Source organism: Lygodium microphyllum, chromosome 8 (genome assembly GCF_053477565.2).
Source record: "Lygodium microphyllum isolate KBCC chromosome 8, Lygodium_microphyllum_v1.1.10, whole genome shotgun sequence".
Classification (NCBI taxonomy): Eukaryota; Viridiplantae; Streptophyta; class Polypodiopsida; order Schizaeales; family Lygodiaceae; genus Lygodium; species Lygodium microphyllum.
Window position 1 is genome coordinate 107,200,657 of NC_141142.1, and position 13,417 is coordinate 107,214,073.

At 45.5% G+C, this 13,417-nt stretch overlaps 1 protein-coding gene across 2 annotated transcripts in view; it reads left to right on the forward strand.

Annotated features, from left to right (window-relative positions):
- The window catches only part of TPC1 (two-pore channel 1), a 208,311-nt gene that overhangs the window by 91,031 nt on the left and 103,863 nt on the right, over window positions 1-13,417 (forward strand). For both annotated transcript variants that reach the window (XM_087683338.1, XM_087683337.1), the window contains one exon: window positions 5,584-5,750. In XM_087683338.1, the coding sequence (XP_087539464.1) occupies window positions 5,584-5,750 (167 nt within the window). The remainder of the gene's footprint in view (window positions 1-5,583; window positions 5,751-13,417) is intronic.

Genomic DNA, 13,417 nt, shown 5'->3' on the forward strand with positions numbered 1-13,417 from the left:
ATTACATGATGACAGTGATTTGTTTGATATACACTCATATGCTCCAACAGTTGGATGTCTTATTTACTTATGCAACACTAGGACAGACATACAGTTTGCAGTTTGCGCCCTTAGTACATACATGCATCAGCCACGCATGTCACATTTGCAAGTTGTTAATCGTGTCTTCCGTTACTTGCAGAGTACTAGATCTCTTGGATTGCTTTATGCCAAGGGGGGACCACTGCAGTTACATGCTTACAGTGATTCTGATTGGGCTGGTGATTATGATTCACGTCACTCCACTGGTAGTAATTGTTTCTTTCTTGGTTCGTCTTGCATATCTTGGCTTAGCAAGAAACAGTCCACTGTTGCCACATCCTCATGTGAAGCTGAATACAAGGCAGCTTTCATTACCACAATTGAATGCGTATGGATTAGACGTTTGCTAGCTGATCTGGATGTATCTATTACGGAGCCTACTCCTTTATTCACTGATATCAAAGTGCCATTGCAGTGGCACGGAACCCAGTGTTTCATGTACTTATGAAACACATTGAGATACATTATCAGTTTGTCAGAGAGAGGCTACATGCAGTTGATATCAGCCTTGTCTATTGTCCTACCACCACTAATGTGGCAGACATCTTCATCGAAGCTCTTCCTTGTGAAAAAATTGAAGCATTTCGCCATGCTTTAAATTTGATCTCCTTTGGTGGCGGATGATCCTTGGACTCTTGATCACTCTTGACTCCACGGGGGTTTGTTGGGTATTTCACTCACGCCTCACTTACGCCTACGCTCACATAGGAGTGTTGGTGATCAGTAGGACACTGGGTCACTTTTTACTCTTGATAGGAGAGGTTTTTTCTTCCTTAGTCTTCAGATGCTTCGCAATACGTGAGCCATGAGTGGTTGGATTCCCTTTCTCTCTCAAACTGGGATTCAGAGGGGGATTTTGATCCAGAGAGGGACCCTATGTGTCATGCAGTTCTTCCCATACCACCACCTTTCACTTTCGAGGAGTGGCTCTCCTTTGAGCAGTCATTTCCTCTACTCATACCCAGGATCTAGAGGATCTACCTTGATTGGGGCCCTTGGGTCTTCAGCAACGACTTGGTGGCTAGGCCTTCGTATTCCTTCTAGCATGGAGTCACGGAGCTAGTGGTTTCTCTCCCGAGGTTGAGTTTCGGGTTTTACAGCTCATCCAGTCTCTTGACTATCTTCAAAGGTCTTCTTTCAGGTGGTATTCTCAGATTAGAGGGTGGATCTTCTTCATCCCTTGGTCATCATGGAGCCACCTCCCAAGATCGAGGACGGGCATATCCTTATGGTTCCGGGTACCACATAAAGTCCGACATTCCTCTTATGCATTGCATGTTTTCATCATCTTTGTACTAGGGCGCTTGGGCAAGTGAACAATTTCCCCACGAGGGACATTGTCCAAGTGGCACCTACTGCATGAGCATTCTTCAGTATGTAGCATTACATCTGCACCTCACTCTTCCCTTGTTCCCCTTTTTGGGCCTAAGAGGAGGTGTTGGGAAACCCTTAACCTTCACCCGCTGTTTGCGTTTTTGCGTTTTTGCGTTTTGGGTTTAGGGTTTGCAGCCCCAAAAAGGGGCGTCATCCTAGACTGACTGTGCCTATTTATAGGCCACTCTCTCATTGATTCCTTACGGCTGATTCATTCAGTCCGTCACCTCTTCTCTCCAGCCTCTCCACTACCTTGACACCCCTTTAGGAGGACATTGCGGTTCGTGGTTCATGGCTGTCTTCATCATCTTCCTTGTGCTATGACACCCTTGTTCCCTTGTATCACATTCACTCCATGATTCAGATCTTCATCACTCCATTCATCACAAATTCTTCTTTCTTCTCTTCTCTTCTCCATGTTTGCTGAGTTCACTCCGTGTTCCTCCCCGCAAACCCTATTGTCTCGCTGGTACGTCATCTTTTGACAATGGTTGCAGGTACAAATGGAATATTCGAGAGTGCGAAATTCCTCGAGTAGCAATTGTTTTTCTCTGAGCTATGCTTATAGAGTTGTGATAATGGATGAATCAACATCAAATATAAAGGAAGAAGAACCTTTTGGACCAGAACCATGCCTATGCTAGGACCAAAAGAATTTAGGCATCCTCCATGCATTGGGATTTGCTCATGAGGCGTGCCTCAAAGAGAGGTGAGTCATGAGAGGCCATGGTGATGAAAGAGAGTAGTAGTGCTGAGAGCAAGGAGAGAGCGTGAGTATGGGTGAGATAGAGTGAGAGAGGAAGAATTGTTTCAATGTGCGAGTGTCTGTACTGATTCAACTGGACCTGGAAAAGGCTTTTGACTATCTGGACTGGTCTTTCGTTGCTGACCTTATGTCTGCTATGGGCTTTGGTGCTCGGATGTCTCGTCTGATCTACACCATTAGTGTTGCGGCGTCTTCGCGAGTCATGCTGAACGGAGGTGTTACTGAGCCATTTGTCCTTGCCCGTTCTGTCAGACAGGGGTGCCCTTTGAGCCCTTTATTCTTTGCCCTTGCGACACATCCAGTTCTTTCCATGTTATCACATATGGCCGCCTCTTCCCAGTTGGCCGGACTGTCGCTTCCTACAGGACAACACTTCATTAGCCAATCCCTGGCGGATGATACTTTTATGATTTTGCGTGCGGACAAGGATAACCTTCGAAAAGCATTGGATGTTTGGGGTCTCTTTGGGCAGGCGTCAGGCCTTCGTATCAATGCCCTCAAATCAGCCATTCTAAGCTGCACGGAGTCGGATTTGCAGTCCTTGGACTGGCAGGGTCTGGTTGTTCCTTGAGGTTCCATTGTCAGGCATCTTGGATACCCTTTGGGTATTGATGTTCCCCCAAAGCAGCTTTTGCAGTGGATTTCTCAGAAAATGGTGGCCAAGTTTATGTATTGGAAGTCTCAGGCCTGGCCTTTTCATGTTCGCCTCAAAGTAGCCCAGATAATTATGTTGCCAATGCTCATATATTTCTTGCCATTGTTGCCTTGGACTCCTACGACTCTGAATGCTCTCACTCAGTCTATTCGCTTCATGCTATGGAAGAAGGACTCATTGCATGCAGGTATTTCCTGGATCTCGTGGTCGCATGCGTGCACCCCCAAACGCATGGGTGGCGGAGCTATTTTAGATGCCCAAACTCACATGCAGGCGCTTCGTTGGTCCCTTTTCCGCGCCATGTGCTCGGATGATCATCATCCGTGGGTCGCTATCGCCCGTTATTTCCTCGAGGGCCATGGGCTTCGGCATGGCAATACCCAACTCCGGAGTTCTTGGTGGCACGTTCTTAATGCTTATTCGCGGTTTTCCAGTTCTTCTTCATCGCTGCTTACTCATTTGGTGTGTTCCTGGAAACACGTCCTTCAAAAGGCTCAGTGGCACCCAACGGAGGATCGCTTGGCTACTAACTCTTTTCAATTCGAATTACTGGCAGTCTCGCGTTTACTTTCGTGGGAAGGTAAACATGAGCTTAGACCACAATTCACTCGGATGGCATGTTTGGGCTGGTCTTCAGTTGCGGATGCCACCCTTGCCAGTCGCAATGTGCTTATATCGTTTCGTACTGCTCGGAGGCTTTTCAGGATCCCTCATGGATATAGGCCTTTATGGGAACAGCTTTTGACGGTGCTCCAGAGCAGACAACCCTTCCCTGCTCTTGCTTCGGATCATCCCTTGCAGGATTGGGACCTACAAGGCCGGCTGCATTTGAGCAAAGCTTCTGCTAACCAAGTGTATCATCTTCTGATTAAAGATAATCAATGGCTAGTTACTAAAGCGAATGCTTTATGGGGATTGCGTAAATCCCGGTCATGGTGGAGGGCAACTGTGATGGAGGGCTGGGTCAACAAGACACCCTTTAAATACAAAGTCTTTCTTTGGAGAGTGATGATTGGGGGTCTTTCTCTTGCCTCGGCTCTTTCCAAGCGACGAATCTCCAATGGCACCTGTTTCTTTTGCACCACTACTATGGAATCCGCTCGCCACCGATTTCTTTCTTGCCCCGTCGCTCAGACAGTCTGGTTATTTTTGTCGGCCGTTTGGCGAGGGGTGGTTGGTATCACACTGCGCCCCTTTGATTGGGTTTTGGGCCAGCCCAAATACCCTACTCCCGCACAGCCACATATGAAGCTCATGTATCACTTTCTTCGATACTGGGGCTGTTGACATAACTGGACCATTCGGAATGCTTTTCTGTTTGACTCCGCCCATAATGTTCAGCGGCATATTGTGAGGCTGAAGGGCCTCTTGTATTGGCAGTTAGCTCTTCTCCATCGTTCTAATTTGCTCTCTACGGTGGACTTCCGTCCTTGGCATATGGCAATTTCCTCCGCATCCTTGCCATGAAATTGTAACTTGTAGTACTTAGCACCTCTTCACATGATGGCTTGGATTGTCGTCATGTATCTTGTAATCAAGTAATCTTGTATTTTTTTCGTAATTAATACAATTACCTTTTACAAAAAAAAGAGAGAGAGAGAGAGAGGGAATTACGTTTTACGAGAAAAAAAAGAGAGGGCATTACGTTTTATGAAAAAAAAAGAGAGAAAGAGAGGAAGCAGAAGATGAAGGAAGAGTACTCCATTGACTGAAGAATGCTGATACAATGATGATGGACTGCTGCACACGGCCCAAAGTGTTAATGAGGGCACCATATTAGACTGGTGACGATGGTAGTATCAAGCACGGAGAGTCGGAGTGTGCACTTGCAAAGGGAAGACCGAAGACTGAAGAGTGTGTGTGTGCCAAGTTTTTTTTTTTTGGGAGGGGGGAGGGGTGCTGGGCTATAAATAGCCATAAATGCCCAAAATTGGCCGACTTGTACAAGGGGAGTCCGTAAGTGCTGGTCACTGAAGAAAAAAATGCCAAAAAAATAGGGGTGACCCCAAAATTTTTTTAGATGACAATGACAATGTCTAGCAGGTGTAGCAAACTGTGGAAAGCAGTAACTGGCCTAGGAATGCACACATGAAGCGGAAAAATAAACAAAATGCACCTAAACTAGTAGAGCTCCTGTGTCTCCGTCAAACTTTGACAAGAGCTCACAACCAGGAGATGACAGACTAACATAACTAACATAGGCAGGCTAACATTTAGATCTACCTTCATCATGGTTCTCGGCACCACACAGAGAACTGACATCAAGTTCCTCTTCCTGCTTCGGCATCAAGATCCATGGCTGAGAGGGGGTTCCTACACTTCCTTGGAACTGGTTAAGAATGGAACTTCAGAAATGTCATTATGACCTGTAAGCTGTTTGTTGACTTTCTATTGACTATGGATAAAAGAGATTTCTTTAATGATTGACATAGTAACCATGGAGGGTGGGACGATTGCAAATGTAGTTATTTTCGTTGTTTCAGAATCCCAACAGTGGGGCCTCTTTTTAATTCTGTTCTTTTGTTTATGCTGTTTTATGGAGTCCATTGCTGCACCGTCCAGGGCATTATTATAAAAGTTGGAATGTTTTTGATTCCTTGCTTATTATTGAATTGACTAGGCATCGGAAAGGCTTAGATGTGATATTTCACTTGTTTATACGATTTCTGGACGTAAAGAATGACAAATTTTCATGTCCCTTCTACAGGCCCTTTTTGTAGTCTTCCTTTTATTTTCAAGCTGCCTAGCTTTTGTTCTCTTTGAAGACACTGAACAAGGAAGAGAGGTCTTCTCAAGTTATGGTACCACACTGTATCAGATGTTTGTTCTATTCACGACATCAAACAATCCTGATGTATGGTTACCTGCATACAAGTAAGCTACCTTGATGCCTCATTTTAAATTGATAATAGTAGCCTCAATTATTAGTTTTCCTACACTCTATTTTAACAAAAACTTTACAGTTTTTCTTTTCTCTCTGTATAGCAAGAATGTTACTGATGGTAAAGTTAATGTCTTGGAAATCCAGTAAGGTGCGGAGACAACTTTTTACTGAGAGAGAATTAGTTTGAGAAAACATGCCCACCATCAACATATGCATCATGATTGTCAGGTGGAGCTCTGCCCATGAGTGAAAAGGTGGGTGAAGCAAATTAGTGAGCCCATTTTCTCAAGTGCTTCAGGATACAAATAGCCGACATCTCCTCTTTTTGCTAATTGATTTGAGGATGCTATTGGCATTCAGGGCAATCAGGCATGGTCCCTTTCACAAACTGTTCAATGTATGAGATTGTTTTGAATGTTGAAGTGTTTCAAATGTGGGGAGTCAGCCTGATTCAGCCCTCCCTATCCCATGTGGTGTTGCTACTTGCTTTGAGCGTGAGCACATCACTACCCTATTTGGAGCTGCTCATTATTTCTTAGTAATTCGTCACCAAATTGCCAAAATTTGTCACCAATCATCATCTATTTGGGTTTTTTCTTGGAAGGTTTTAATTTCACTCCAATTCCACCACCAAATTTGGGGCTTTTTATTGAATTGGCCAGATTTTGCCCAAATTTCACAAAAAATTTTGGACCTTTCAAAAAATTTGGCATTCTTTATTGAAGTTGAGTCCAATTCAGGTGTGACATTCACCATTTTTCGGCAACATTCAATATCATGTGGTAAAGATTTCAAAAAATTCTTCTAATTTCTCTTCAATTTCTTGATAAAATTTGGGATATTTCACAATCGAACTCAATTTCAGCCAAATTTCTTTGTAAAATTTGGGGCTTCTGAAATTCAGCAAATTTCATCAACTTCAAATAGTAGAGTTAGTTTCAGTTGGGTACTAGTTTAATCCAATTTCTTCAATTTCTCTTTAATTTTTGGGAAAATTTTGGGGCTTTTGTCGAGTTTCACCTTTGAGGAAAATTTGAGTGTTTTTCCTCAAATCACTTTCTTCGGTCTGGACGTACGCAAAAATCATAATAATTGGTTTGTTGGTCTTGTTTTTTCCCGACATTGAAGAAAAAATCTATTATTATGTATTGGGCGAATATTCTCAAAGTGTACTGTTGTTCCCATAATTGGAACATCCTCAGCCAATGACTGCATTGAAGCATTTAGTAACACTTCTATCCGTAATTTGTCACTCGAGGATTATTTTCTTTCTTCCTCTGGAAATTACTATTTTGTGGCTAATTTGCAGTCATGGCCTATAATAACAATGATTTATTGGGCATGCTTGGTGCCAATGAGAGGCTCGATGGCATCAATCATCCCATGTGGGCATATATGATGCAACATGCTCTTGTTGTGAAGAATTTATGGAATATTGTGAATTGCACTGAGGGAAGGCCAGCCTCTCCAACATCGACACCACATCTCGCCTCACATTGAGAGGTGGTTCTCATGATGCCCAATCATCTTTCTCTTCCACACTGGGCCCTACTCGAGCAAATTGGATGGGATGGCCGAGATGCCCAAGGGCATCCCCTAATTGTTCTTTTAGTGGAGAGACATTATCTCACACATCCAATCATGCAAAACAGCCAAGAAAGCATGGGATCAGTTTGCTTCCTTGTATCAAGTGCGCAATGAAGCACAAGTTGCTTACTTATGTAAGCAATTGAAATATGTCTGCATGGAAGGAGGTAACATGGATGCCTATCTCATTGGCATCAAAGATCTTGGAGAACAATTGTTACATATTGATGATGTAGTGCTAGATAATCAGCTTGTTTCTATTACTTTGAATGGTCTACCTGAATCATGTTAGGATTTTGCTACTACTTTGTGGTTGGTAACTATGGGCAGCCAAGTTACCTATACCTTCGACCAGCTTGTCTCTCTTTTGTTTAAAGAAGAATAAATCAATCTCAACTGCAATGCTACTTGTAAAAATTTGCTAAGTAAGGGGAGACAAATATGAGGCTCAAGTGAAGCCAATAGGATAGTGGTAACAATACTAATATAGTGACAAAAGCATTTTGAAAAAGTGATTTTTATAGATACAAAAGCGTTTTTCCAGATACAAGAGGTCTTTTGTAGATATGAAAGTACTTTTAGTATTGATAATATAGTGAACTCTTTAATATGGAAAAAAACTCCTGCCATCGCGTCGCGTCTGCTATCCCGCCTGCCCCCTCGCCATCGCCATCGCCATCGCCATCACATGATCCCCCATCGCCATCACCATCGCCTGCCCCCATCCCCATCGGCTGCTCCATTGCCATCGCCATTGCTTGCTCCTATCGCCATCGCCTGCTCCCCCTCGCCCGCCCCACCTGCTCCTGGCCGCCGCCAACCTGCCTGTCGCCTGCTCCTAGCCGCCGCTAGCCCCCACCCGTTGCCTGCTTTTGCCCTGAAGCCCCCCCAACCGTCGCCCCACCTGCTCCTGGCCGCCACCAGCCTGCCCATCGCTTGGTCTTTGCCCTGCAGCCCCCCGGCCGCCCCCCCACCTGCTCCTGGCCGCCGCCAGCCCGTGTCGCTTGTTCCTGCCCTACACCCCTCGGACCTATTTGATAGACCCACCACCCGCCCGGGGACCTCCCTCTAGTTGTTCCCTCCCCCCTGCAGCAACTCCCCCCTCCGATAGCACAGCAGCGTGATAGGTAGGTTCTCAGCAGGGACGCGCAATGGAAACCTCTGGTCAGACGTTGGCGCATTTGGCGAGTCCCCCCTAGTCAAACACGTTGCACATCATCCTCTTTGAGGAACATCTCTTAGCCGTCCGCGCCACATTAGTAGTTGAAAGAAACAACGATCTTTGGTCAGGTCGTTGGACACCCCCCATCGAGGGCCCAGTTGCGGAATCGGCTCCACTCCACGTTGCGCATTGGCACAACGCAAATCGCGGAGGCAGTGCTCATGGGTCAAGGAATATTTATGGTTTGACTCACCTTTGCGGACGCAGCTCGTGAGTTAGTGGAGAGATCGCCCTATGCCTCCACGAAGGGGGCCATTTACATGGTTCCCTGGTATAGCGGCTTCATAGTGGAGACATTTGCGCTCCATAACAGATTTCTCAGACATCCAGTCACCTTACTTTTCCCCAGATTGGCGGTAGAGTACTGCCAGTTAGTGGACGACTTTGGATGGTTCTTTGGCATAGTTCTTCCTGCCTCCTTTGCGGATGTAGTGACAGCTACAGGAGTTCCAAAGGTACGAGTGGCCGTGAAAGACACAAAGAGTATTTCAAAGTTCCTGGAGATTGAGGCAGGAGGTCACTCCTTTGGGCCTGGTACACTGCCTCCTCCTAGTGATGGCCTGGTACACCGCCTTGTGTTGGTGCTTCTCCTCATCTTGCGTAGTGCAGCTTCGCCGCCTAGTGCGGAACTTCCTTTGGTCCGGGTCAGACGGCTCAAGGGATTCTAGGGCCAAGGTGGCATGGGCAACCATCATACGGCATCCGTCAGAGGGAGGGCTTGGGATCATAGACCCAAAGTATCAGAGTATGGCCCTCTTGGGCAAGCTAGTTGTCCGTGGCGTCAGATCAGAAGGGAAGGATCTTCACGTCAGCCCAAATCCCTACCCCCTACTACCCTACCCCCCCCGGGCCCCCCCAGATCACCTTTCCTACGCAGCTTGCTCCGCGTGTGGTAGGGCCTCCGCAAGGCCCTAATCCAGAACCCCCTAGGCTGCCAGGAGGAGATAGACTGTCAGCCGGTAATTTGGAACCCCAAGGTCGGAAATCGGGAAGGGGCACAGATTGGCGAGCGCCCCCACATTTAGTGGGCTGGTTGGGAGGCTTGCCCGGCTCGTACCATCAAGACATGGCGAGAGGTGTACAGGATGGACGAGAAGGTGTTGCAGCGAGTGTCAGGCGGCCAGAGAGGAGTAGAGTTGAGGAGAAGGGAGATAGACGCAGCAACACCTCAGGAGTGGCTTGCTCCCCCAAACCGAGAGCTGATAGAGCCCGGAGAGGTATGGGCCGCTAGGTTTTTACCACCAAGCACCCCCCTATAGATGGGAGGTAGAGTGGGCGGCGCTCGACTTGGGTTCTTTTTCACCGTACAGGAGGGGGGGTGTCTGGCGCGGCTGATGGGATCAGGTGCAGGTCGATTCTAGGGCTTGTCAGGAGCTTTGATGTCATTTCATGCGCACTTGGGGTGGCTAGGACCTGTTTTTCATGATGCAGGCAGGCAGCCCCAGATGGCGATACACCCCCCCTCCATGGCCTCTTGCCCCCATCCCCACCAGACCGCCTTGAGAGGCTTGTATACATGATGTATTGGTGACTTTCATCAGCTCTAGCTTGTCTGTTTAGCATGAGTACTCCGTTGTAATCAGTTTTTTTGAGTAATATAATTAGCCACATTTTACTTGCAAAAAAAAAGACCCCTTCACAGAGAAGGAACTAAAGGAGGCTTTCCACGCACACGACGGGCAGAAATGCCCTGGAGAGGATGGCCTTTCCAAGGCCTTCTTCACTACCTATTGGGAGGTGGTGAAGGACCCCCTACTGTTGGCCTTCCAGGAGATCTTTAGCTCAAGATGGATGCCAGGGAGTCTATCGATTGGTCTTATCAATCTCCTCCCCAAAGGGGGAGACTGGTTGGAGCTATCCTAGTGGAGACTGATCACCTTGTTGTCAGTGACCTATAAGGCACTGGCCAATATGATTGGTAGACGACTCCGCCCTGTGCTTCCAGACATTATCCATGATACACAGACAGGCTTTGTCCGGGATAGGAGCATCCTAGACAATGTCCTCACCTTCTTTGAGGCGACGGAGTTGGCCTAGCACAGTGGTTTGGATGCTAGGGAGTCTATCGACAGGTCTTATTAGTCTCCTCCCCAAAGGGGGAGACCGGTTGGAGCTATCCCAGTGGAGACCGATCACCCTGTTGTCAGTGGCCTATAAGGCACTGGCCAATATGATTGGTAGACGACTCTGTCCTGTGCTTCTAGACATTATCCATGATACACAGACAGGCTTTGTCTAGGATAGGAGCATCCTAGACAATGTCTTCACCTTCTTTGAGGTGACGGAGTTGGCCCAGCACAGTGCTCAGGTATTGGCGGTACTACTCCTGAATTTTGAGAAAGCCTATGACAGGGTTGACAGGGACTTCTTAGAGGGTACCATGGTGAGGTTGGGCTTCTCCCACGCATGGATCCGTGGGGTCTTTGCACTTCACAGATTGGCTACCAGCAGGGTTCTCATAGGTTGCAGGTGAGGAGAGGAGTTCCGGTTGGAGAGATCCGTCCGGCAAGGCTGCCCTCCTCTGGCCCCGTATCTATTCCTACTCTTTGCAGAGGTGATGTCTTACTTCCTCAGGTCACGTGTGAGCGGGTTACGTGGCCACCGAATTCCGGTGAGAGGAGATCGAGCTGCTAGGCTCAGAGTATGCAGATGATTCATAAAGTTTAACTTGGGAATTATTAAAAATTTTCCAGAATTTCGCACCCACAATAATTTCCAACGAAGCCCAAGAGAAAAGGAGTCTTTTGAAGCGAGTCAAACCTCCGAAATTTGACGGGAGAGTTGAGAATGTGGAAGCCGATGTAAAAATTTGGATCAAATCCATGGAATATTATTTTATGCGTAGCAGGTACTGGGCGGAGCACAGCATCACGGATGCTTTCCGGTGGATTTTTTTGGCGCCACCTATGGGACACCTGGAGGCTGAGGAGGGTATGGTATTTCTTATGGCTGTTGGCACATTGAGGCCTGGTGGTGGGGAGTTGGCTAGCCTAGATGTAGAAGAATGGAGATTGTAAACGTTGCCCACAGCAGTCTCTAGAAACTCCAAAGCATTGCCTTTGGTCGTGTGAGATGGCGCAGCTCGTGTGGAGAGGAGCATGCCGCATTCTCTGCTGTATAGCAAAGCCAGTGAACATACAGTAAATTAATTAATAGAATAGAAACGAGTCTAATTGAGAATCAAGATAAGGAAATACTCAAATGTATGATGATAATGAGCAAGTATGAATGAAAGTGAATCAACATTTTACTTAAGAGTAACAATGAGCTGATTCATTGTAACTATCCACTGTAGCTCAAACAGACCAATGAGTTTAATGGCCATTACAAAACTCTCCAAATGTTCTCTATGAGTTCTTCCACTTATTGTTTAGTATATTAGCTATATATAGAGCTGATTCAGTCATGAGAAAAGATAGCTAAAGTTTCTGCTAACTTTCAGGTAAGTAATAGCTTGAGTGGACAGACTGGACACCCTAATTTGTAGGAGCCGTAACTTTTGGTACAGAACTCCAATTTGGGTGATGAAGTAGTCTAAATCTATCTAGGTGAGCTGAACTTTCCAAATGAATAATAATAATAAGATTCCGAGGTTGTTAGAATAAGTTATTTCAGTTCAGGTAAAACTGAACAGTTTATTACAGCATGTAAATACAATTCACGTGCTAGTTGAAGTGGACTTTTGATACTTTGACATTCCCCTCAAAATCAACTTTATAGCTAATGAAGACCTGAAAACTTATCAATCATTTCCCCTTAAATGTAAAGGTCTTTCTTTAACTTAAAGATTGAGTCTTTGCTGCTTGAAGATTTATCCTGGAAGTGGATTTGTGAAGATGCCTGCAGTCAATTTCTGGAGGAGATATGCTTCAAAATGACTTCATGAGAGAGAACCTTTTCACTCTTTTAGCCATAGTCCAATAGCTTTTTGTAGGTGCCTACATGAATTGACTCAGCTTGCTAACTGCATCACTAATGTCTGGCCTTGTGATAGTAAGATGAGTCTCCCACTCACCTTTCTATACAATGTTACATCCTTCAAGAACTTTGAGTTAGTTGCATTTTGCAGCATTTCAAGTGATTTCCATCGGTGTCAAAACTGAGTTAGAGTTGTCCAATCGAAACTTCTATAACAAAGAAGTAGCAGATTTTTGTTGAGAGATAAAAGTTTTTTGTTGAGAGATAAAAGTAGCGTGAGTTGCATACTCTTCATACATTGCATTAGACCACTCTGTTTTGCTGATTGCATCTTCATAGAACAAAGGTTTCTCTTCTTGCATGACAGAGGTCATCAAGGCAAAGTTAGATTGTTGAAATCCATTGTCTTCATTCTTGGTATATGCAAGCCTGTTAGGAGACTTAGGTTCTCTTTGAAATCTCCTCAAATTGGGTGTTTGGGCTGATTCTTTAGTAGTACCTTGATTGCTATCCAAAATTTCTTCAATGAGAACTCCATGTGAGTTGGGAGCTTCATGAGCTCGCTTCCCACCTACAGAACCATCATTATTGAGTTGAAGGTTTTGTCTCTCATTAAAGAAGACATCTCTATAGATAAAAAAGGATTTCTTTTGTGGATCATAGAGCCTATAAGATTTTCTTATCTCACCATAGCCAAGAAATATGTATTTTCTTGATTTCACTGCTGTTTTATCTGTCTTATCGAGGAATATGAGAATAGTATATACATCCAAACAATTTCAAATGATGAACTTTGGGTTGTTAGCAGAGTATTTGTCAGCTCATGTGTGAGTCTGAGCTTGATTTGGGCTGGGCATTTTTATTAGGTATTTTAGGTATTTTTTTGGTGTGGCATTTTATGCCAGTCGAGCATTTTATGCACCAGTTGGC